Source organism: Acyrthosiphon pisum, chromosome A2 (assembly GCF_005508785.2).
Source record: "Acyrthosiphon pisum isolate AL4f chromosome A2, pea_aphid_22Mar2018_4r6ur, whole genome shotgun sequence".
In the NCBI taxonomy this organism is placed as follows: domain Eukaryota; kingdom Metazoa; phylum Arthropoda; class Insecta; order Hemiptera; family Aphididae; genus Acyrthosiphon; species Acyrthosiphon pisum.
Genome location: NC_042495.1, coordinates 73,319,747 through 73,345,854, shown reverse-complemented (window position 1 = coordinate 73,345,854; position 26,108 = coordinate 73,319,747). Strand labels below are relative to the sequence as shown.

The 26,108-nt window shown below is 28.0% G+C and overlaps 1 protein-coding gene across 5 annotated transcripts in view; it reads left to right on the top strand.

The window, feature by feature from the left end:
- Positions 1 to 26,108, top strand: part of LOC100164904 — a 224,385-nt gene that overhangs the window by 117,903 nt on the left and 80,374 nt on the right. For all 5 annotated transcript variants that reach the window (XM_029490135.1, XM_029490137.1, XM_029490133.1 and 2 more), the window contains one exon: positions 20,133 to 20,310. In XM_029490135.1, coding sequence (XP_029345995.1) covers positions 20,223 to 20,310 — 88 coding nt within the window. In that variant the 5' untranslated portion in view covers positions 20,133 to 20,222. The remainder of the gene's footprint in view (positions 1 to 20,132; positions 20,311 to 26,108) is intronic.

Genomic DNA, 26,108 nt, shown 5'->3' with positions numbered 1-26,108 from the left:
CATAGTTAATAAAGACTATCATCTATGCGAAATATGTAGGTAGTTCATAACTCCCATTTTATAAGCTTCATCATAGAATATCAATTTTATATTTAGTATAATTTAGTAATTTTTCGTGATATAAAATTAAGAACATTTTTATTTTCTAGTTACCTACTATACCTACCTACTAAAAGTTTTTATTTTTGTGAAAACTGTTATAAACGTATTAAAAATAAATATTTTGGGGATAAAGAAGGCCTTCAAAATCAATGGGCCCCGTTACCGTGCTTCTCCTGGATCCCCCCTCAATCCGTTCTTGCCACGTATATTACCTATACCTTGCAAGTGATTTCACCGATTGATCTTGAAATAAGTGTGTAATATGGTAAGCAGCTAAAGTTTCAACCAGAATTGATCATGGTCGGCGAAAAAACTGATGAGCCATGTAATGGTTGATGTGTACGTGTGTACTATGTATAACTGTGCGTGCGTGCAATATTATATGTGAGTGATTTCATAAATAAACAGAGCTAAATAATAATAATAATAATAAGAGTAGCCTGGTGTGACGTGGTGGTTGGCTACAGCCACTAATATGTGCTGCAGTAGTCAAGCATCGTCTGGCGTCACAAGATCCCGGATGGGTGACCGAAGTGGTTCTTTGCGAAGAATCCTCGCTCCACATAATCACATATTCCTAAAATATTAATGGACATAGTCATCGATGCTTTAAGTCCAATAAAAAAAAAAAAAAAAATCAATAATAATAATATAAGTATAATAATGATCTGGCCCAACACATAATAATAATAATTGTAATATGTAACACTAAAAATAATAATAAATAATAACTCACGACTTTGCCAGTGAGCGGACTGCAGGCTATCCGCCTTATAATACCTTAAATGAACACTAAATAATAATAGCACGTACGTACAATAGACCTACCTCAGCTGCTCACGAGATAATAACAATTGATGGCGCCTTTGGCCAATAAATATAAATAATAAATAATAAAAGCTCTTACACAAATATATACAATATAAGTAAGGCTATTCGAGCCTATACACTAAGACAGTAATAAAATATTTTGTGCGACGCTTTACGCTAACATAATATTATATGAATGTACAATAAAATAAACATAGGCATAACCAAAAACGTCACGACTGGCGTAAATGCATAAGCTAATAATTTTAGCGCTTATAAAACGTCATATTTTCTTAGTTTTTTACAAAAAAAAATTATTTAATATGGAAAAAAACATCACGTTAAAAACAACAACAATATACTGACAACTATTATATTATATGGTGTGGAATTTTTGTTTACTATAATAAGAACATATATTATAAATTATAACAACTGATTATAATAATTAAATATTAAAATAATTTAGAATTTTTTGTTTTAAAATTGTTGTTAATTGAATTGCAGCTTTCACGCAATCAGCAGTATTTTTCACTTCAGAATTTTGATTTAACGTATAGTAATTCATTAACAATGTTACTGATTTCATGAAAACAATAATTTTCATGCCGTTTCACGAATTATAGGCGTAACATATCTCTCTGTAATGAACTGGATAATAATGTATTGGAACTCACGTGTTATGTTAAATAAATATACAAATATTTTTTTTAAAGTATGTAAACAATTAAAACTTTATTATAATAGACAATAGTACACAATATGATAGGTATATATTAGTACACGTACCAAAGCGTTTTTATTTTAAAATTTGTTTTGTCAGTCCTCATTCGATAGTGCGCCAATTCACAACTGACATTGTTATGCTACTTAGTTTCACTGCCTTAAACGATAAACATCAATTTTTTTGTTATAAGTATAGGTACCTACCTGAAAAATAGTAACTATTACTTTTTTGAATTAAACTAATTATAAATGGTCGAAATATTGGTTTTGGATACTATTAGTATTTTACAATATCGATGTATTTTAATAATCTGCAGGTACTTCACTGGATTAAATACATTGCAAAAATAAAACAAATTCGTGTTATTATAAGAAACATATTATATCCATTTATATCCCGTAAGGAAATAAAAACGGTATTCGATAACTCTAACTTCACTATTCTTCAAATTACCAACATAGCTTCTACAAAGGCAAACTAAACTCACTTTACCTCTCTTCTTTACCAATCTCAAAAAAAAGATTAACACTGAGATGATATTTTTTAAATTAAATAAATTCCACACACTTGAATAAAGATAAAAGAACCACCCAAGACGCGAAACCGTCCTATGAAATACATTTTCAAGATTATGGATATATGCGCAGCGCAGCTACCGCTCCACCGACGGATCCCACACTTAACTTTCATACAAAAGAAAAATTCCCCATACGCATGAGTTACTGCTAATATCCACAGATCCCAGCACATCTATCCAAACTTCTTCTGGACTTAATTTAACCCTAAACAATTTTATAATAATAATTTATTATAAAATAATTCAAACGATATAATCAATGATTACGTCTTTGATTTTTAACACGCACCTCGTACAAAAAAATATCTCAAACACACACGAACACAAATAAGTGGATTGCTCAGGGGGGGAGGTTAAGGGTTATATCCCCTCCTATTGTCTTTTTTTGCCGACCTACAGAAAACCACCTTTTAGTTATTACAGCTGTTTAGAGTCATTAATTTTTTATTAATTATTAATTTTATTCGTTGAGTCAAGAAGCTTGAAATTTAATACGAGGCTCTTAATATATTCTTACAATAGCAGTTTCAAAATAATACAAATCATATAAATACAGTTACAATTCTTTTGTATAAGCATTTAGTTCGAATTTTGACCAATTACGAAAAGATTACGAAAATGTGCAAATTATTTTGAGTTAGAAATTCATAAAATATTTTATTTTTAAATCTAACTATCTAAGATTTGATAATTTAATACAAGATTCCTCATAAGTTTGTCTACCTTAATCGAAAAAAAAATGTTTACCGGAAAGTCAAATTAAATTTATATGAGTGTTTGAAGTTCAAATTTTAACATCATTGGATATTCACTCGATTTCTCATGTATAGCGATTTTCTTATATTGTATTTTTTTTTATATAATAAATAACAATACATTTTTATTTGATTGATCAAAAAGCATGAAAATATAATACACGGCCCCTAATGTATTTTTACAATAGCAGTTGAAAAATATTAAAAATACATAGGTATGCACAATTTTTTTATTCCACAAAATTTATCAAACTTAAAATTTAAAATGCGGGTTAATGGATGTCACTCTGCTATATAGTAGGTTACAAGTGGGTCAATGTTGTATAATGGATTGTATTAAACTTGAATTCAATGATATATTATGATAATTTGTATCCAGGATAAAAAAATAAATAAAAACCATTGTAAAACCATTAGCTTCTAAAATGATTAGTAGTTAAAAATGTACCTATATGTATATTAATATAACAACAATATAAATTTAATATACATTATCCTAGGCTGCCAAACCGTCTCTCCTCAGAACCGTTTTTTGCGCACATGATATAATATATCATTGAATTTAAATTTACAGTCATCCAATTGTAGCCTACTGTACAGCAGAGCGACTTCCACTTATCCGCTTTCTTTTGTTTATTTAAAAAAAAAAATGGTGTCCCCCCCATTTAAAATTTCTGGGCACGCCACTGACACAAATACATGAATTGAATTCTCTTATCATACTCTAATGAAACGACAATGATATTCTAAGCCATTTGAAAAAATTAACTGCACTATTCATGGAAAAAGTGTTTAGCTGTATAATATGTATAATGTATATGTATAGCCGTATAGGTACTCCCGTGAAGTTTCGTCAGTGTGCGTATTCTTCCAAGATAATCATGCTATGATAATACCTTTATAACTACATATTAAGTTTATTAGTTTTTGTACAGATATATTAAAGATTGTATTGATTGTACATTTTAAAAAAAAAAAAGTTAAAAGTTTCATTGCTCAAACTTGTAATAGTATGTTACCCTCACATAACTGAAAATAATAACAATAACAAATTAATTAAATAAAGTCGTCGAATTGTTTAATTTACCAAAAATCAAATAAAGTAATGTAAGCACATCCGTATCTCGAAATGGCACGTTTGAGTAAACATGGCAATAATATTAATGTTTGAACGAATAATAATTATTCGATTACCTATATTGTAATATTTGAAACGATTATTGCACGGTTAAAACTCTATAGCTGGTAACTACAAGGTGTTAGGAACGGACGAAGAAAATTGGCATGCAATCAGTCGTGGGTTCATACACATTACACACATTACCAATATTATTGTTAGTGCTATTATTATTATTATATTCTAATAATAATATCGTACCCGAGTCCCGGAGACGAAGTTTTCTCGAGAATGCCTTTATATATACGCGGCGTTATCTCCCCACAGACTTAATTCAAACTACTTTAATCGCCCAATCCAATTAATAATACAAGTTTCCATAACTATATAATATTATATATATATATATATAGGTATATGTACATTTACGGTGACGATAGTATTCAAAACATTTATAATAACTTGTAAAACGCGGGAATTATTGCAATGCATTATATTATATTATATTGTTATGTATGTATTGTTACACATAAATGTTATATTGCTTTGGCACAGAGTCTCGATAACGCGACGGCGTATTATATATTGTATTATTATTATATAATGCTATTAATGGACCGCACAAACGAACACACACGTGCAGTATTATTATACGCTATAATATAATACTCTTATTATGTATTACAGTCGGAAATTCGCGGTGGAACTCTTATATTATTTTAACAGCCGAAAGTTTCCCAAAGGGGTAACTTTTAATAAATTCCGAGTAAAACAATAACGTCGTTATCGACAACGGCGGCGGCGGCGGCGACGACTACGACGACGACGACACAGTGTACATGTGTAGTGCATAATATAATATACGTGAAATGTGTACATATTATATTATGTAATAGTAATAATAATGATAGTGCGGAAAATAATAATATACGCACGATAACGTTTTAAAACGTCATTATAATAATATTCTTGGCGTAATCCGCGCGCCGGGTTTATTTCAGGCGGAAATCGGCGCGCAAGGGTGTTATCGGAGTTTTGCGCTTTAATAAAACATATTATTTTATAATAATATAGCCTACGCGGGTGGAGGACTATAAGATATTATAATGATTATTTTTCTCGACCTATCATATATTCATGTCCCCCCCGCCACGAGTAAAATCAAAACGGGACGGAATTCCGAACGGCTATGATCATTGACCGGGATTTTGATTTGTTTGCGGTTCTCACAGAAAGCCTTTTTAGTGATTAGTGCTATAATTATACTCCAGACCAGATAAGCTTCTTAAAATGGACGATATAACCCCCCCCCCCCCGCGTAGGTGGGGTGTAGCAGTTTTGTGGGGAGGTGAACTTGGTTTAGGAAGCATAGGGAGGGGTGGTGAGCATATTTTAGGTGTTGGACTGGTAGCCTGTGAGTATGTTTTTACATTAAAACTGCTTTTTACTGAAATATAGATAATGTGGTGCGCTGATCGACGTACTACTGTTAATCTATGATTTGTTTTCGCTATCGATAAATAACTTAAAGATCATTTATTTGGAATTAAAGTATATGCCCGTTTCATGGCTGTAGATCTAAAACCATAGGCTGAGGCTCGTATTTTGCCTATTAATTTTATTACCTATTATTTTACCTACGTCCTATAGGTACTTATTGAAAATTTGGAAGTCAGCTTGGATAGTGATCGCCATACAAAATTTTGGGTACAATCTAAATTCTGTCGCTTATACTTTAGTAAGTGGACTATTATAGAAAAACTATTAATTGCATTCATCTCTTAATATCCCGTCGAGCGAGGATTCAGTGCTGTGAAGGATCCAATTATGAAAAGCAGCGATTCTCGGCATTGTTAAGGGAGAAGACATACACATTTGTCTCGCACTAGCATTGAAGCTACATAAATAGATTAGCTCTGAACCACCAAGTACAACCATCTCACTAATCAAAATTAAATTCTTATTAATTGTTGCTTTATGCATCTTTTAAATAAACAACATTATTCAATCAATTGTTATTATTATTTTTTGAACTGTCGTTTTTTAAGTTTTTTTATTTTTCAATTCAGGTACATTAGAATTTTATTTTGAGATTTTTACATGCTTTTACATGATTTTTATATAAATTGAACAAACTATAACTATGTACCTACAGGTAAAATGTTTTATAAACCTATATATAAAAAAAAAACAATTAGGTATTACGGATGGAAATAATTGTTTTTCTAGAATAATAGATTAAAGAAGTCCAAAACGATCAGTTCTGTCTGCAAAACTTTTTTACTATCCTTTAAAAGTATATTATTATTTAGATATAACAAATTTATATTACAATTTGTAACAAAATTATATATATATAAAAAAAAAAATGAAGTCCAATTTTTTAGTGCAATATTTAGAAAATTAAAATCCCAAGCGTTATTATTGTATAATTTACAAGACAATCGTAATTAACAATATTAACAGGTTTAATAATAAAAATAAATTATCTATTCTGTGTTTATACTAAGAACTAAGAAGGTATAAGTTTTAGGGGGTAAAAATAATATCAGAAGTCGTAAGTTATAAGTCTTTATAACTTTTATTTTTTAACTGTGATAATAGATAACCATTATCCATTAATTTTCATTTTAAAATCTTAAAATGTTTATAGCTGAGTGTTCACGAGATTCTAATAGTTATTTATAAAAAAAGGTTCTGTCCAATATTGCCCCAATCCCCCACCCCCCCCCCCCCCACTCCATAGTTACACCATTGTATATGTTCATAATATATATCAATATGAAATGGAAATTGTATAATTAACGAAAAACTGAACTCATTTTAAAAGCTTAAAATATGGTTCAGAATATTTTAAAAATTATAAATTGTATAAGTCGGAAGGTATACCTACAACCTACCTACTTAGTACTTATATTTTTTGGACATACGCATAAATTATAATTATAAGGATAAAACAAATAATATAATTTTGTGAAAAATGTACGGTATAGTATACTAACTACATTCCTAATATAAATAGTATTTTTATTTGTGGATGGTAAATACCTAAACTATACAAAATGTAATGAAATGTCAGAAGTGTACACTTTTATAACACTTATTAAAATTTATAAATATTATGTTCTAAACGCGATTGAGTTAAATAAATACTCAACTGATATTTTTATAATTTCAAATTGGAAAGTTAAAAAATATTTTTGTATTTTTGATAATAATAATATTATGTCTTACCTAGGTATAGTTAATAAATATTTAAATATGATGACTATAGGTACTTACTGGAATTTTTGAATGATAAATGGTTTTTAAATAATGTTAAGTTAGGATAATTGCATTTTTAAAATTTACTATTATTATATATTTTCAAAACACACAAAACAAAAAAAAAACAGTCCGTTTGATTATTTTCATGATAAATAATAACTTAGATTAATAACATAATATTAATAATATAGATTCTGTTACAATTTGAAGTTTTAAAATACTAAAATATGGAAAAAAACTTGAATAAACTATAATTTGTAAATTTTCATTTAATATAAACTAAGATCCAACAATATTATTTATATGACCTTTTGAGTGCGCTCATAAAATTTAGTTAAAACTTTTGGTACACAGTAGTACAACATGCTTTTCGTTTTCAAACTGGTCTTTTATTCATTCCACGTCTTAACGTCATTGAGTTTGTTACGGTGTTTGAATAGAAAAAAAAGGTGAAAAAAATACAGTAAACTTACTATTCAAAAACTAATATTGTAACCAAACTGAAATGTTAACATTTGGGACTGTGAAAATTTTTCATAATTGTACTTATTAATATAAACAAGAAAATTAAATTTGTTTTTATTTTGAGCTTCTTATTTTTGTTTTTTTTTTTGGTATATTATAAACAGTAACACAGTACAAATAGAGTATAATAGATAACGTAGAGAACAATCCACAACGTTTCCGACGTCGTACCTAGACACTGCAGCTGTCGCAATGATATGGCACAAAGCCAACGTTATGAAAAACTGAAGGGTTGCCGGACATTAAACGAACAAATGGCAAAAAAACGAAGCTGCTAGAAGTAAAAGATTTTTTACTTTCATTTTGGTAGTTGGCTATACGTATAATACAAAGTGTAAATAATGTTGGTAAATATGGTTTTGTTGATCTAATACAACGTCTAAATATATTACAATGATTATTTTAATTGTTATCTATCTGCAGTACATTAGGGCGAAAGAAAGTTGAAAACAACTTTTTTTTTATTTAATTTTATGGTAACTATATTAAAATATAGTTTTTGAGTTTTGCATAAACATTAAACACCCACAGATTTTTTTCAAACAGTTGAATAAGTAGCGTATATTGTTTGACATATTTCAAATCATACATGAATGAATGAATAAAATATGAGCACAATATGACAAAAAAAAATTACCATTATATTTTTTAAATACATTTTACTGCAGATCAAATAATTTATAACAAAAGGAATTTGTTTTATATTGTGTACGGTGTTATGGAATATATAGGTAGAATCAATACCTGTGTTATGATAGTTATGACTAGGGCCCGGATTTTTATGCAAATGCATATTCTTCTATATTTGGCGGAAAATAATTCTGATTAAATATCTTGATGTGTCGTAAAACGTAGATTCTACTGTTAATTTTTTTTTTGCATATTTTTGCATATTTGCATCAAAATGCATAATAATTGCATATTTCGGGGTAGTTACATAAAATGTGCATATTTAATAAATACTTAATAAAATATTTTAAATTTTACTCAAAGTTTAATATACATGCCGATTTTGCCCGATCGCCGACGTTCCTGACATGAACTTTCGATAATTCAATCAAATTTCCAATGCATAACAGATACTTTTACGTATCTAGAAAAATCGGGTGTCAATCTTGGAAATAGTCTAGAATTGTCTAGAAAAATATTTGCATAAAAATCCGGGCACTAGTTATGACTATTGATTATTATGGTGAACATTAAATAATAATAATTCCTATAAATTAGTAACATTTAAAACCAATCAGACGTAGTTCCGCACTTGATGTTACGTGCATTTATATAGGTCGCTCTTCGTCTTACTAAACCAGTATACTAAACCTTACCTACCATATTTATTCCTGTTAAGGGTGAAAACAACAGAGACATGATTTGGTCTTTTATAATTGAACCTTGGATTTCCCATGGGGTGAACCCCCTACAAAAAATCAAAACATTATCATTTGAAATTAACAAAATAACGGTCTATGATTGACTCATGACCATAAATAACGATAAATTGCTATATAATTTAATAATGATTAATGAATAATGAATAACAAATATTTTGAGTTAAAAATTAAGATTATCAACTAAAATTATAAACACAAATTAATTATTTCATATTTGAAATAATATTTATTATTATTTTACAATAATTATAAAATATGCCGTATTATAATACGTTAATATGTCCATAAACGGCGCAAAATAAGTCGAAATAATTTGAATATTTTATCATCTATAGAAAATACTAATATAAACATTCAGTGAAAATTGCATGTATACAAAAACCAATTCCACTCCAGAAAAAAATTAATTAAAATTAAATTATATAGTTGCTGTTAGTATTCTGTATTTAGTAACTGTATATTCTCACTTAAGTGTTTAATTCTTTATTAAGATTATTTTTTTTATAGTTAAATGTTCTCAAAACTTGTTATTCACTGTTTTTAAATAGTGTAGAAATATAAATCATTTTAAATGTATATACATAATTATAAAGGTTATCATAACTTATAATATACAAATGAAATCGTTACAGTTTGTGAAAGTTTTTTGCATTTCTTGAATATTATTTGTTGTGAACTTTTAGAAGTTAACTGAGAATATTCACAGAAATTGTGTTTCTCGATGTTACGTGTATCATTTGTGTCTATATTAAAATATATTTAGGGGTATTTGTGTATGTTTTAAGGTTTTAAGTACATAATAAATACATTGTAGACACTTTTATTAGAATATTTTATGAATGGACGTTTTTAAAAGTAAGCTATTCTTAGTAGACAAAAATACCTTTGTGTGTATTATTAGGGGGGGGGGGATATTAAGTGGTTTTGTTATTGCTGAATGACATTTTACTATCGCTTTTAATTACATAATATTTTATAAGAAATAAAAACTTCACACATTTATAATAGCACATTTTAAAATGAAAACAGCTAAACGTAAGTAATTTGTCAGTGTTCATATAATAATATTAGATAGATAATAATAGGTATAGCAGCTGTAGTATAGCTATAAAGGAATACATGATTCTGGCAATTGTAATAACAATAATAATTTTAATATTATATATAACAATAACAGTATTGGTCTATTCATTATATTATAGTCTATGGCTGTGATATGAGTAGGAATTTATAATTTTATTTTTTAACAGAATAATTATATACCTAGTAAGATAATATGATTAACAAATTAATAATATAAACTTAAATTTAAAAATAATAATGTTCAAAAATCTACCTACAAATCGGTAACTATGCCGGTATAAACAATGTAGACGACATACGCGTGTTTTCAAACCACGAAAATTGTTTGTCGAAAAGAAAATATCAGTTTAGACTGAAATATTTGATAAATGGACCATAATACTATAATAGCATAATAATATAATATCTATCATCGTGCTTGTTAGATAGTTACCTACCGATACCTTTTTTTTGTACACGGAATTCTAACAGATTTTCTATGGACTATGATGGTCCTCCAATGATACATGGCTTATATATGACACACGAAGAATTGCGTGACTGCATTTATACAATATGATATACAAACATAAAGTGTAAAATATAAACTTATTTATGGGATACGGTATGTACCATGTGGTAACATTTATTAGGTACCTATATAATATTGTACTGTGAATGTTATATAGCTCAACGGTAAACATAAATTAGCAACCTTTGCGGAAATGTTGCGTCGGAGTTTAATTAACAAACGGCACATTTTAAATACCTACAAATTGTATGTTGTAAATTATTTTTTGTCAAAACTCAAAACCATATTAATATGCCTAATATGTGAAAGATATTATTATTGCATTAATAATTATTTTATTGGTTGGTTAAAATAAGTTTTATACAAAATCTTATACATGATCTAGCGATACTATATAGGGAGGTATAATATATGAAGTGTAAAACTGCATATTATTATGGATTAAATTACGATTTCGTCCATTTTAAATGCAAATATATATATTTATATTTTTTTTTATTTGAAATTAAAACTACTAAGTAATGTTTTAGCATTACAATTTTTTTTTTTAAATAATCAAACATTTTGTTTGATTTTCAGATTAAACAAAAATAAAATTAGATGGTATTAACCAAAGAAAGATTTTTAAATGATTACTTTTTTTTTAACATACTATTATTTTAGTAAAGTCATTCCAGTTGACATATATTTAGTTGGTGCTTATAGGGCAAAAGAAGTAGACTCGTGTGTTAGACAATATAATACCGTACGTATATATTTTAAAACACATTGACCGCCAAGGGGTTTTTCGTAAAATTCTACCAAAATCTCCTACGAGATCTGATTCTCAAAAATATTACTTGCATGGATTTTGAGATCTCATATAAAATCTCACTGAAAACAATTCCAGAGATCTCCCCCCTACACCATACACAACCCCTCAGACAAATCCTGGTTTCGCCTCTGCTTCAGGGCATGTAATTCTTTGTTCTACGTAATATAGACAATGCAAATTTAATGTTTATGCTTACGTTTTGACCTTACTAATTGATGACTGAGCAAAACATTCCGTGGAACAGAATAAATGCTTCTTAAACATAGTTATTAGAGAAATAAATATTATGTACTAGCTGATCCCGTGCACTTCGTTGCCCGTTAAATGTACCAACTCTATATGACTCAATTTTTTTTTCAATTCGTTATTTAATATTCGGTGTATGGTGTTCAAAATGTATCTTAACTTTTCCGTTTCCCGGAATAAAAATTTTGATTCGCAGCAGTATATCTACCTGCGGTAAATCGCAGACCCCATGCTGTTTGTACGTAAGTGTATGATTTAACTCTAAAGTATCAAAGTTATACCAAGTTTGTCGTGTTCCACCTACGGTGGAATAATTTAATCAATTAATACAAAATCCTAACCTAACATAACAACTAATATCAGATGAATAAAAAAAAACCAAATTTAACCATTTTTAAATTAGTCTGTCTTCTTCCCAGAGGTCTAATCTACACACAAACATTAATTTATATAATATATATATATTGACAAAAAAAAAAAAAAAATACAAATCAACAAACATGCCTGATTAACCAATAGCAACCAATAATATATAATACACTAGCTGTTGCGCTACGGTTGTATTTTTTACATCTAGATTTTCTACTTTTCCGGAAGATTTTCCTAAAATTTTCTTTCGTAAAAACCTTCTCCTATTTAAAAAAAAAAAAATTGAGCCAAATCGGTCCGGTCGTTTTCGAGTTTTAGCGAGACTAACGAACAGCAATTAATTTATATATGTATAGATTATGTGTGAATTATTATAATTGATATACCCACTCTATATTATGTCATAACATTTAGTATGGAACTCTATTATTTTGTGCTATAATATAATATTCATTGTGAAACAATTTGAGTTTACAGCTAGTGACATACAGTGTAGAGTGTAGACAATGTTGTATTTAAGCAAATTATATTAGACAAAAAAACTATAACTAAAACTGATGAATTATCTGGTTCGTAAGCTTTATCTAATGGTTTTTTTCTGACAAAAACTTATTGGACTTCGTGGAGTACACTAATGTTATACGATACATTTTCTCGTATATCTTGCAGTAATTTCACACTACATTAGTCCTCGTCGTTAGGCTTAGCGTAAGAATAGTTTTAATTAAAAATCAAGTTTTCCCCGATAAATTTTTTACGTGTTAATACTAATATTGGTTTATAGTTGTAGTGCTTAATTAATAAACAAAGCAAATCCATTTACATAACTACTATTATATAATATAGATTTATGTATATGTTATATCGAAAACTATTTTGAGTCCATAAATAATGCAATAGTATAGGTAAATATTATTTAATAAATGATGTTCGGCATAATGTTATAAGGTACCTATATTTATAATGCCCAAAATTAAGTTTAATATAACTTTTAGTAAGTTGGACCTTCTTATATATAATACAATTTATTCAGTGTTGTACTGGTTAAAATATTTGAACAGGAATTTAAATATTATGTTGGCTTTTCATCTCTCCTGAGCATATCAAGTATTATTTATTATAATATTATAAGTTATTAAGTATTTATTTGTTTTATTTTTTACGAAAATATATAATTAATATACATAATTAAATTGCATTATTTCCCACATTATTACCACATTACGTATTAGCTAACTTCGGATAAAGAGTTATTACTGCTCAATTTTTACGGATGGAACATTTTATTATTCTCTTACCTGTACAAGGAAGGTTGCTTAAAATAATGGTTACCTAATCTGTGTGTGTGTAGATTGAGATAGTTATTATTTATGGAGATTTTTATGACACGGATTTAATTATTAAGTCACTACAAGCTTGGAAAATGTATTGTTTGTATTTAATCTTAGTGCAGGTTCTTATAGTTAACATATATTTTGAAGGTTTATTGATTATTGGGTAACCCACATAAAATAATATACCTACCCCGAAGACAATTAAAATATTACAGCTATGAAATTCATTAATTATTTTAAATACTTATGAAACTTAAATTGAAATTATTAGATTCAATAAAGTGATATGATAGTCTTAAGTCAATGAAATATTTTCGTCTTAGTACAAGGATCTAACATATTAAACGTAGAATATAAAAAAAATATGTTGAAAAACATTAATTTATTGCATTAATTTATTATCAACATTATTTTAATATCGAATTTTAAAACTATAAATGAGATTTTTCAAATTATCAATCTACAAGCGTTACAAGAAAAAACTGAATTAAATATTGAGCCGTTTATTTATTTCTCAGAATGAAGGACCGTTAAATAATTAATTAATTGATGAAAAAAATTATGATATTTTAATCATACTTTTGGTAATGGTACTGCATTTGTATTCTTGTATTTATTGTACAATTATCTTAATTTAAAAATGCATACAATGAAGTGCTCAAGAAGATACAGTGTAACGAATTTTAAAACTATCCTAGTTTATTTTTGGGAAATAACACTAGCTTTATCGTTCTGAGTTCAGATGAAGTGGACGAAAAAACCATTACTGTTTCAAGTGTATTCACTACCATACTTTATTCGTTCAATATACATTATGCGGACACGTTTGAAATCAAATTGTTTCCAGAATGGTCTCTTGAGAATTCTAATGGCCGAGAAAAGACTATTTTTGTGTTTCACATGTCTACCAAGAATTTATATGTTATGTTACGTAAAGCTGCTAAGACAATAATTAGACAAAACATTTAATATATTATTAAATTTAAAGAGATACCTATATATAAATATTTAATAGTCGTTATGCTTTTCTTAAATATAGTTACCGCATGCATGAATCATGAATTATTTTTCTTTGATAAACAGTCCATATAATATTTTTCAATATATAATAATAATATATTTAGAGCAATACTTTATTGTTCTATATAAATTGAATATATATTATTATATTTAAATATGAAAAACATATTAAATTCTTTTCTTCGTACGATATGATATTTTACTATAAGCTCTAGCTAAATCATAATGATTTCACATTTTGGTTAAATGTTAAGAAGGTAATCGTATTCTTTATTATTTAAGTAATATTTTCAAAAAAAGTACCTACCACTGATCACTGTATTACTCTAAGCTGAGTTTCATATGGTGTGCACTCATTATACAATCAATAACTTATATATATAGGTATATATATATATAATATATTAAACAGATTGTAACAGTAAGACTTGACAAATAAAAAATGAAATAGTTAATCGTATGAAATAAATTATGAAAATTATATGTATGGTAAATAATTCAAGATTTGTTTGTGCCTGAAAATGCTCAAAAAGTATATTATTAAAAAACTATTACGTTACGAATTAATTTAGATAAGTACTCCAAAAATATTGATATTTTAAAAAAATATAAAAATAAAATATTTGACTTAAATATACGTTTTTACCATCAAAATGTTTCTATAAATTAAATTAACAAAGTGGCTGTTTGAATTTTTCCAACAAAAAAAAAGTAATCAAATGTTAAATTGTTTTATTTTCAGTAGGTAGAAGTCCGTTGCCAATATTATTTGGTTCACTGAAATACACTATGGGAATAATGATTCTGTTCTGTAGATTCAACTAAATTTGATAATTTTTTTTTACTAACTGTGGGTCATATTATACAGGTCACATTGAACTCAGTTTTTCAATATTTTAATTTCAAACTTTAAAATAATACGTCCTTAAAAATAAGACAATTTTTAGACTTTTTTACAAATTATTTTATACCATAATTTGAAATAAAATACAAAATCGGAGTTCATTACGACATTCTTCTTATTTCAGATAATAATCAAAATCCGACAATTCTACGTGACTTGAGAACTTTTCCTATGAAATTTTTGTTGATATAATGTACTGTATCGTCCCTTAATAATTTAGATATACTAAATATAATTATTTTAATAGTAAAATTAAATTGTTGATACATTTTTATATTAATTAGAATGCAATAAATATATTCCGTAACGAAAATAATTTTTTCCTCAAACGAAATTTTATATTTGTAGGTAATAATTTTTTTTTTTTTTTTTAATAAATAGTTAAATTCAGAACATATCTTATAATTACAAACATAATTTTTTAGGAATTTTAATATTTGTAAATCTATATTTGTTTAAATAATAACATGATATTTTATTTACTAGGTAAGTATATAATATAAATGTATTGTCAAATTTTTAAATCATCCGTTATTAAATAACAATTTCTATAATAAAACCTTCCCAATAAGATAAAGCTTGTAACTAAAACTTGTTTTGTACGAAAGCTTGTTAAAATACGTTCAACTCAATAAAAACTAATATCTGTACTTGTATATACTTGTTTTCTCAGACTATAATCACTTAATTATATAATATCGTTATGTGTACCTATACCTACTGAGATTCTAATGGACATAATATATAGTAATCAGGAATCGATATATTATTTGCCCTTTATCATTGCCTTACCTTCTATTTTATAATATTGTTTGCAGTATTGTTAATTGTTATAAAAAAATAATAGCTACGGAATCACGTTTAATTCTTTCGTTGTTTTCAATTCACACATTTATTTTCCATTAATAATAATTCCGTCCGAAACCAATGTCACACGTCGGCACTACATATAGTTAATAATTAATATCAAGCGATAAACACTGGAATCGGAGGTCCCTGGTTTCGACGAGTGTGTGTGTGTGAGTGTGCATGTGTGTGTGTGTGTGTGTGGTGGTTTTGCGGTCGAACACGGCCCTTTCAGATGATGCGTACGTTACTCGGGAACGGTCTTGACATTTTTGGAATTCTCAACCGCAGAATAGTTCGGACGTTTGGGGACAAGTGCACAGGCAAAAAATAAACTGAAAATCGTATATATATATTATATCCAACGGTTAATGATTAATGTAAAATACGTCCGTTATACATAAAATATTAATAATAATAGTAACAAAGACGCGACGACAACGGGGTTGCATAGTTTATCTTGTCATTCCACCAGATCGATATTATACTGTGTATCCTGATTTATTTAAGCATTAAAATATTATTTCGTGGGTCATCCGGTGTTGGCTGTCAAGAAACTTAACCATGAATACTCTTAGTAAGTAAACTGAAAACTTTTGAAAAAAATCTACAGAAATAAAATTGGCTCTTGTGATACGAAGGTAGTGCAAGTTTTCGCACTAATTTACCAGGAAATGAATACCAATAATAAATGACTACCTATCGAAGCTAAATGTATTTATTCTAAGGGAATCCTGATTGTTGCCTGTTGCTAACGTATTATTGAGGAATTGAGAAATACTCAGTATACCATATACTGATATAGTGGGTACTGTGTAATACGTTTAACTTAAAGATTGGGAAACATTTGTAACTTTGATGGAAATAAGCAAAAACCAATAATAATATTTAAAATGGTACAATTATTTTACGATATATATATATATATATGTAATGTATACTTGTATATCTTGGTAAATTATGGAATAATTTAGTCTTTGATACATAATTATATTATTTTATTTTGAATTGATTCCAACAAAAAAACTTTTATAATTAAAATAATTTTAATTTCGTATTATTTTATCGTATGGATGCAAAGAAAAAACCATTATACATTTCTTAATATTTTTTCAATGTTCATTGTTGACTTTCTATTATATTTCAATAGTCTGTCTATTCTTTATTCAATACCTATTATCTATATTATGTCCAACGTGATTATAATTACCTATTTGTTTGTAATTATGTACAAAATATTTTATTTTCTTCCTTCGAGCCATGGAGTAATAACAATTGTGAAAAATTCATTTAGACGAATTCAATACATTTTTAACAAGTGTATTGGATATTTTAATATTAATTTTTTTATAATAATGTGAAATTTACAAATAAAAAATGTTTATAATTTAGTTGAATTTTCACTCACCTACATGTTAAAATAATTACTTTATCATGCACAACAAACTCCATTAATTTAATTTAATTATTTGCTGTTTCTGTCCCTGCAGAGTATCTATTCTATCAATATGAATTTTTTAAAAATTTGGACAAGAATTGAGTATTGTGACTGATAACTTGTGAATAACACATAATTAACGTTTCAAGCAGTATTAAATTATCTCAAACCACGAATTAAGCTAAGGAAATATTATCCTAACTGAAATTAAAATAAGCTATCATGGTTGTTTCATATGGATATTTTGGCTTGTAATTTATTATTGACCGTTTTAATATTATTATAGGGACATCGAAATGTCATGGTTAAATTTTTAAAAATATTCAGTGAAAATTTAAATCATCTAAAATAATAAATTAGGTTTAGGTACGACAAAATATCCAAAGTTAATCAGTTTTTACATTAAAAACTCGTATAGTTATATAAAATTCCATACATTTTACCTTTTTTTCGACAATATGGTGTATTTTGTTTTTAGGACTTAGGTTAGATAGGTAATTAAAAAGGGCATTTTAAAACGTAGAAACTTGTAAGTACCAACTAATTTATATTGTTAATACAACTTTTGGAGTACTATTTACTCAGATCTAAAAAAACTTAAAAGTGACAACAAATAAAACAAAAATACATGTCATTGCAAGATCAATACTATATTTCTATCTCCACTCAAAATATAAACACATCATAATATATTATTTTAAAACTTATAGTAAATCTCACTAGTAGTGTCTGCCATTCAAGATAAAACATTGATTAAAAATTGCTAATTAATATAAATAATGATATTGAAATCAGGGGCGTCATTTCAGTTTATTTTCTGGGTGTGCAAACTTTTAGGCAGGCCAATTTTGACATTTCACCAGGCCATTAAAAAAAATATATATTTATATATATATAAATGTAGGAAACCTATGCAAACCTATGTAAATATTCGTTCCTTTCCTTTTATAATTCTAATTGTAACTCATAACGACTAATACAACTTTTAAATAGCTAGCAATTCAAATAATTAAAAGCTTATAAGCAGTTAAAGCAACCAGCTAATGACTTAAAATATATATATTTTATATTACCTATATATGAAAACATGTATAAGTTAATTATGACGGCGCATTGGAGTATTAATGGCAGGCCAATTGTTAACATTTTTTAAGTTAGTGGTGCCATTGCACACCCTGCCCCCCCCCCAAATGACGCCCCTGATTGAAATCAATGCATTATGCGCACTATCGATGAATACAAATTTTTAAACATCATGATCATTGATCTGATCAAACAAAAAACTTTTTGTATTTTAGGTTGTCTATATTCATTATAATTTATAATTATGTGCATATAATTATATTTATTTGCCTTACTTCAGCAAAATATTGTATTGCTGTAAAATTATTATAGTGAAGTATAATCATTTCTGAACTCGTTGACTAAAATTAAAATATCTCCGAATAGAGATTAATACTAACTAAATTAACTGAGGTTTTGTCGATAGGTAAAGATTAAACGAAATCCGTAATTTACTCGTATTGATTCGGTGGAATTGATAGTAAAGTTGTGTGTTAACGATTGGGTTTTATTTGGACCAAGTATTCAAATTGACTAATATAATTCAAACACAAAATTATGTACACAGTTTTAAATGCGATAGATTCTTGGTTTTATAAATGTCACTGTGTTCACGAAATCATGATAATTTACAAGTCTAATCATCAAAAACAAATTATGTTTTATAATAAATTGTTATTAATATTTCGAATAATTCGTATAAATTAATGTACCTACTACCTAGACGCTAAAACGAATATATAGTATTCGAAGAGCTCTGCACGAATATTTAACTCAACCCATTCAAATACATTATAATACTTATAGTTCCATGTAAACCTAACATTATAACATTGTTCCACCATAATAGGCATTTGATTTTTAATAATATTAGACTTCCATGAAAATTGTTTGTAATTTTAACCCATAGCCAACCGCAATCTATAGCGGATTGCTTTTCTGCGTACCTAGGTGCCTACTCATAATAAAACCTGTTTTATGTACATTTACTATCCCGCAACAACGCTTTTGCGTAATTAACATTTATTTTTTGCCAACGCAACGTTTTTGAGTTTGTACGCAGAAAGTGTGCGTTATATAATACTAATAAATATTCATGAAGAAATAAATTAACATATACTATGTTTTGAAAACTCGGTGCCGCCTTGGGAAACTGTTGTGTGTGTGTGTGTGTGTGTGGCCTATAATATGTAATTTTGTTCAATTTAACCAGACGTAGCAATTTTTTCCACAGGTGAACTCCGTCGGTAACCGCCTAGATGAACTGTATCTGACACGGGAACGGTGTGTGTGTGTGCGCACGCGCGTGCACCTGCGGCCAACGATGGACAAGTGTGACGCGAAGACGCGGTTGGTGTGTGCGCTGTTGTTCGTGATCGTGTTTTGCGGCGAACAAATCACCGCCGGTTTCGGTAAGTACAGTTTTAAGAAAGTTTTGTGGTGACGACTTCGAGTTTAGCGCGGCCCCCCAGACGGGTGTGCCGGTGGGTGAAAATTTTAGTCCCAAAGTTTTCCCCGTCCGATACATCAACACCGATACACTTCGGTATTATAATATAGTCAATGAAGGCTGCAGCAGTAATACCTACGCGCGTTCGGTGGTCCCTCAGTAGACGAGGGGGTGAAAAATGGGTGAGGGGGGTGGGGGTTAAAAGGGAGGGTAAAAGTAAATAATGACGATCGTAATACGATATTGTCATAGCACATAGGCCCGCGCCTTACGTATATTATAATATTATGACGTATTATATATTACTATATTAGTAAACTTTGAAACGATTCCGAACACGCGTCGTTTTCTCAACCAAATTATTATGTTAAGAGGAAGCCTACTCTACATGCGTTGTCTGTTGTCTCTGTCTCACAAACATACAGCATAGACAATTTTCGTAGAGCAGACCCAATTTGTATCTTTAATAATATATTATAGTGAATTTACATATTATAGGTAAGCACATTTATAAGCAAGAATATTATCTAGGGCGTTTTGTAAACTCTTCGTTAATATAAAAGCTAGCTATGACCATTTGGAAATTGTATTATATAATAAAGTTATAACTTATAACCTATACTATCAAATAAAAATGTTAGTCAAATCCTACGAGGTGCCCTAAATAATTATCACTGTTAATGGAAAGAACTTTTATTGACTACTAAATAGTGTCATAATAAGTCAATCAGTCAATATATTTAATACTTTTATGTTCACCATAATATTTATTATGTATTTAATCACTATTAAATTATAACAATACTAAACATAAATTTAAGTTAAATAAATGCATAATCTGAGATGATTTTTTTCTAATTTATTGTACTTATACAGCAAAATAATTAAGAGAACGTCAAAATGATTTGATTTTTAATGAACTGGTTGAACTAAAATATATTGTAACCCCTCGGGCCACGATGGAGTATATTATATTTTGTTTCTTATGCTAATTATATTTATAAATTACTTTTTAATTTAATTTAATGTCACTTTGAAACCAAGACAGAGTTTAATGAACGGATACGAATAAGGCTTATTCTAAAAAATAATAAAATAAAAAATGTCTTTATATAATATAACACTTTGAATTTTTTTAAATAAAACAATCGGTTGTAATAGAAAATGAGTATACGCTGTACTTACTACTTAATAAATTCATATTAACTATATTGATGTATATACGTTAGTAAATATTTATAATACAATTTATAGTTAATTTTTATGAAATAGATCAATAAAAGACTTTATTTCCTTGGAAGTAAAAATGTCCTGTATAAAATAAGTAAGAAATTACAAAATTTAATGTAAAGTAAGAAAAAAAACAAATTTCTACTAACTAGTAATTTTATTTGGAAATTTTTGTGCATCAGACAATTTTTATGAATATTTTTGAAAACAAATTATACATTTTCCTAAATTATTAAATAAAAATATTGTATAATATAGTACATAGGTATAGACCATGATATTGATGTATTATATTAGTTATATTTTAAAATATAGGAAATTATTAGAAGTTCAGAGTTAAAAATGTTTAAGTTCGTTTTTAAATCATTCAATGCAAGAAAATATGTCCTCTTAGAAAAATCTGAAATGTATTATTACTACAGCGCTAACCAATATCGTCATCGGATTCTTTATTTTTTTTTGTAGTTAATGACAAAATATCTTATTGTTATTGTTTACGTGTGATTATACGCATTGTGATTAGCATTATAAAATTATAATTGAACGGTTCGTGGCGTTTACGACCGGTCATATTAAAAGATAGTGTTAAATTTACTGGTATTAGTGGTGTGGTTGACCGATCAATCAGAACACAATATAATTATTATGGTTATGGTTAATACGTCTCGTTATCATCTGAAACGACGATTATTGAAATACATTTTCATTTATTAACGCTGTTCATAATATTATTATAATATACGATTCGCTCGGTCTTTATGTTCACCCTTTAATGGGTACTTCCGTCACTTTGTGAAATCAGTTCATCATTACACCACAATTATTATAATATTATATAAGCGAATATTAGTAGAAAGTGGCGTACTGGGGGAGGGGGGTAGGGTTCTAGGGTTCTGACCACCCCTGAAATTTCTTTTTTGTAGAAATCTTATTTATCACCATTTTGATGCATACAGATCAATCGTAGGTAATTTTTATTAGATATAAAATAAATTGTTGAATAGACAAAGAAACGTCGATAACCATATTTTCAGTTTTTTTTTGGCTGATTTAGAACATTTCTAAACGTTTGCCATAATCGATGGTGTATCATCGTCCATCAATTATTACCACGTTTATTACTGCCCGATGAGGCCCTATAGATGACAAGGTTAAACACTGTAAATGTAGACTAAATTTGAGACTAACTATAATTTGTAATATAAAAACTTTTTAGAAAAAAATAATGTAAATTATTTACTACCTAAGTAAAACCTTAACCGAACTAAAATCTTGCATTCGCTACTGTTAGTCGACCAATTACCATTTGACTATCATGTGACCGTAGTTACAAATAAATAAGTAATTATTACACATTGCTTTTGGATCGTATCCATATAAACTGCAGTTAATCGTGATGAGAAACATCAATATAATATATAGTCACTTACCTATTATACATATTACATATCAAAATTAACATCTAAAATGAATGTGTATGCTTTCAAAGCAAAAATATAAACTTTGTATCTTTTAAAAAAAAAAAAAATGAAAATGAATAACATCAGTGGAATTCTTTGTTATTTTCGTATGATAAAATTTTGTTTAACTAAACCGTATAAATGTGTTTTGAAACTTGAATAGGAAAAATGTGTATTTATTTATCCTCAGAACAAAAAAAAACTGTCATGAACTTTTTTCCATCGTTTTCCACATATTTGAAAGAGAATGACAAAGTCATATACGTTGGTAGGTATATGAGTCTTAAAATAATTGCATCAATGCACGTTTCGGTTTTCTTTTCTTTTTCTTGTTTTCAATTTCCTCAGTTACCCTTTTGAAGGAATATATTTCCCCCAAAAACACTTAATGATAATTCTGTTATTTAGACATTTTGTACCTACATAACGGCGAGATGAAGACTGAGTTGTAAAATCGATTTAAGTATGAACATTGAACATGAATAAGTATTTGCTATACAGCGTAATTTATTTTTTTATCAATAAACAGTCATTTCATCAGAAGATGAGACTCATATATGACTTATAAATACTTATAAATTATTATAACTGCTACATTAAAATCTATAAATAAAATATTAAGATAAAAATTCTACTTAAAAATATGAAACCAAAAATTATATTTTCATTTTAAATCAAAAAAACTTTAAAAATAACGATAACAAATATAAATTTATAAAAAAAAACGTATATTATAATGACTTAAAATTATACAAAAATGAAAATGTACCTAGCTTAAATACATACCACATTATAATGCTTTCACGCCGCACGTCTACCTCCTATACCTATGATTCTTTAATATGCGTTGTACATATCAGTATTCCGTGTTTAATCATCATTCATCAATATCAAAAATGAACTCAAGTTAAAATATAATTTAATTTTACATTTAAACTGCAATGGCTAATATCGTGTGCACACTGGAGGGGCACAAAAGAAGTTATCGCGCAAGAGAGTCCAGGGAGTCAAAGAGAGTCATTGCGATAAGTGCTGGTAATCCGCAGGGTGGCGGGTTGCACGCATAATATGAACGAAATGTACATATTTACACCAAATAATATAACGGAATCGTCTGTATGCGTATTACGCATGACTAGATGAGCCGCATACGACTTGAGAGGGAAAATGTAGTTCCGGTGAGGAAATGAACAAAACAGTTGGCTGGTGTGCAATATTACTTCGATTTTCAACACACGCACACTAGGTTACGGTTGGCTGTCAGTATGTCGACTTCTGACAATAATTTCGGTATTTCCGGGGCATGGCGATATGATATTATTTTCCATAATTTAACGGACGTGATCCCTGTAATCCGATCGTATAATCATGTTGGTCTGGAAGGGTTATTTTTATTTTGTTTACACCAGTAAATATTGAATCGATTTTACAGTTTTTTTTTTTTTCATAATATGATTACAGATGTACCTAAAATGTCTTACGAGCATGTTAAATATATTGTTGGATTGTTGGTTTTCACATCATAATAATATAATATTATATATGTATGAATTATATCAGGGAACACTATGAAAGTATGAACGGACATTTATGAATTTAAACATTCATCTATAATTTAATCATACCTACGCAATCATGTGCATGGACATTTTAATTAAAGGTAACCATGTATAATAATTGAAGAAGGCATGTACAATAAAATTCAGATTTCAAACAACTATAATTTCATATCACCAGGTATTCTTGTAAAATCGTTTAAAAATATTTTATCTCTAGGGTCCTGGAAATTATCAACCTTTATTTATGTACAAAAATGTAAAAACGTCAAATGAGGTTTACATTAAAATAATTGTGCTGAGTGTTTTGTCTCGCGTACTCGTGTGAAAAGTATAGTACCTATGCGCTTTTTGATATCAAAACGAACTCTCAGAGTTGTCATGAGCCTTGTGCGCACAATAGTGTAATGACCATTTTTAATTAACAATTGTATGTTTTTTAAGTAAAGCATTGAAAATACGAAGTGCTTAGTATGAAAATAATTGATTTTATAACAACTCTGGAGAAACATTTTAATTTATATTTATTATAAAAAGGTTAACTCAAAGACATGATTTGTTTATGTATTAAATTTGTCATGTCTATAGAACATTATCTGTGTGCAAGTCAAAAGTCATAACATTGGGACCATGGAAATATATTATTTTTTTTCAACATTTACATTATTTTATGTTAGAGTTTATACAATTTGTAAGAAAACTAAAAATAAGGTTATAGGAGAAGAATGAAAAACAAAACACACGGGTAACAGATAAAAGAAGCTAATTTTTAATGACCGTTAATTAAAGATACAAAAAAACAATTATATAGTATAGGTAACACTTTATTTAGTGTATAATAATTATTCGTTCAAGAGAAACGTGCCACATAAAATAAATATACTTAGCAATATAATATTTTCATTCCATCGACTATTTAACAGTGGCGAACCCAGGGGGGTGGACCCCGGGTCCGGACCCCCCCCTTGGCTTATGTCATAGTTTTATTTTTATTTTTAAAAGTTTCCGTAAAATTTTCATCGAATTTTATTGATTAGTTTCATTATTACTTATTAGTTATTAGATTAGATTTGGACATTAGGTATTTTATTGATAACCCGTCGAATCCGATAATAATTAATTGACATACATTGTAAATATAAATTTAAAAAAGGTGGGCAAGTGGATGTCGCTCTACTGTACAGTACGTTACAAGTGGGCCACTGTATAATGGATGGTATTAAATTTGAATTCAATGATTTAATATCATTGTATAAGAAAAACGATTCTGAGCGGAGACGGTATGTCGGTCTAGGTATAAGACATATTATATACTTATATCTATGGTATTAAAAAAAATTGACCTATAATATACACAGGAATATCACAATATCCATTAGGTAGGTACTTATAACGCGTTATACATCAACAACAAACCGTGACACTATCATAGATATATAATAGTATACTTTAGAAGTTTCAAGTACCCAAAAATAATATTATACAATCACAACAAAATAACTAAAATAGTTATT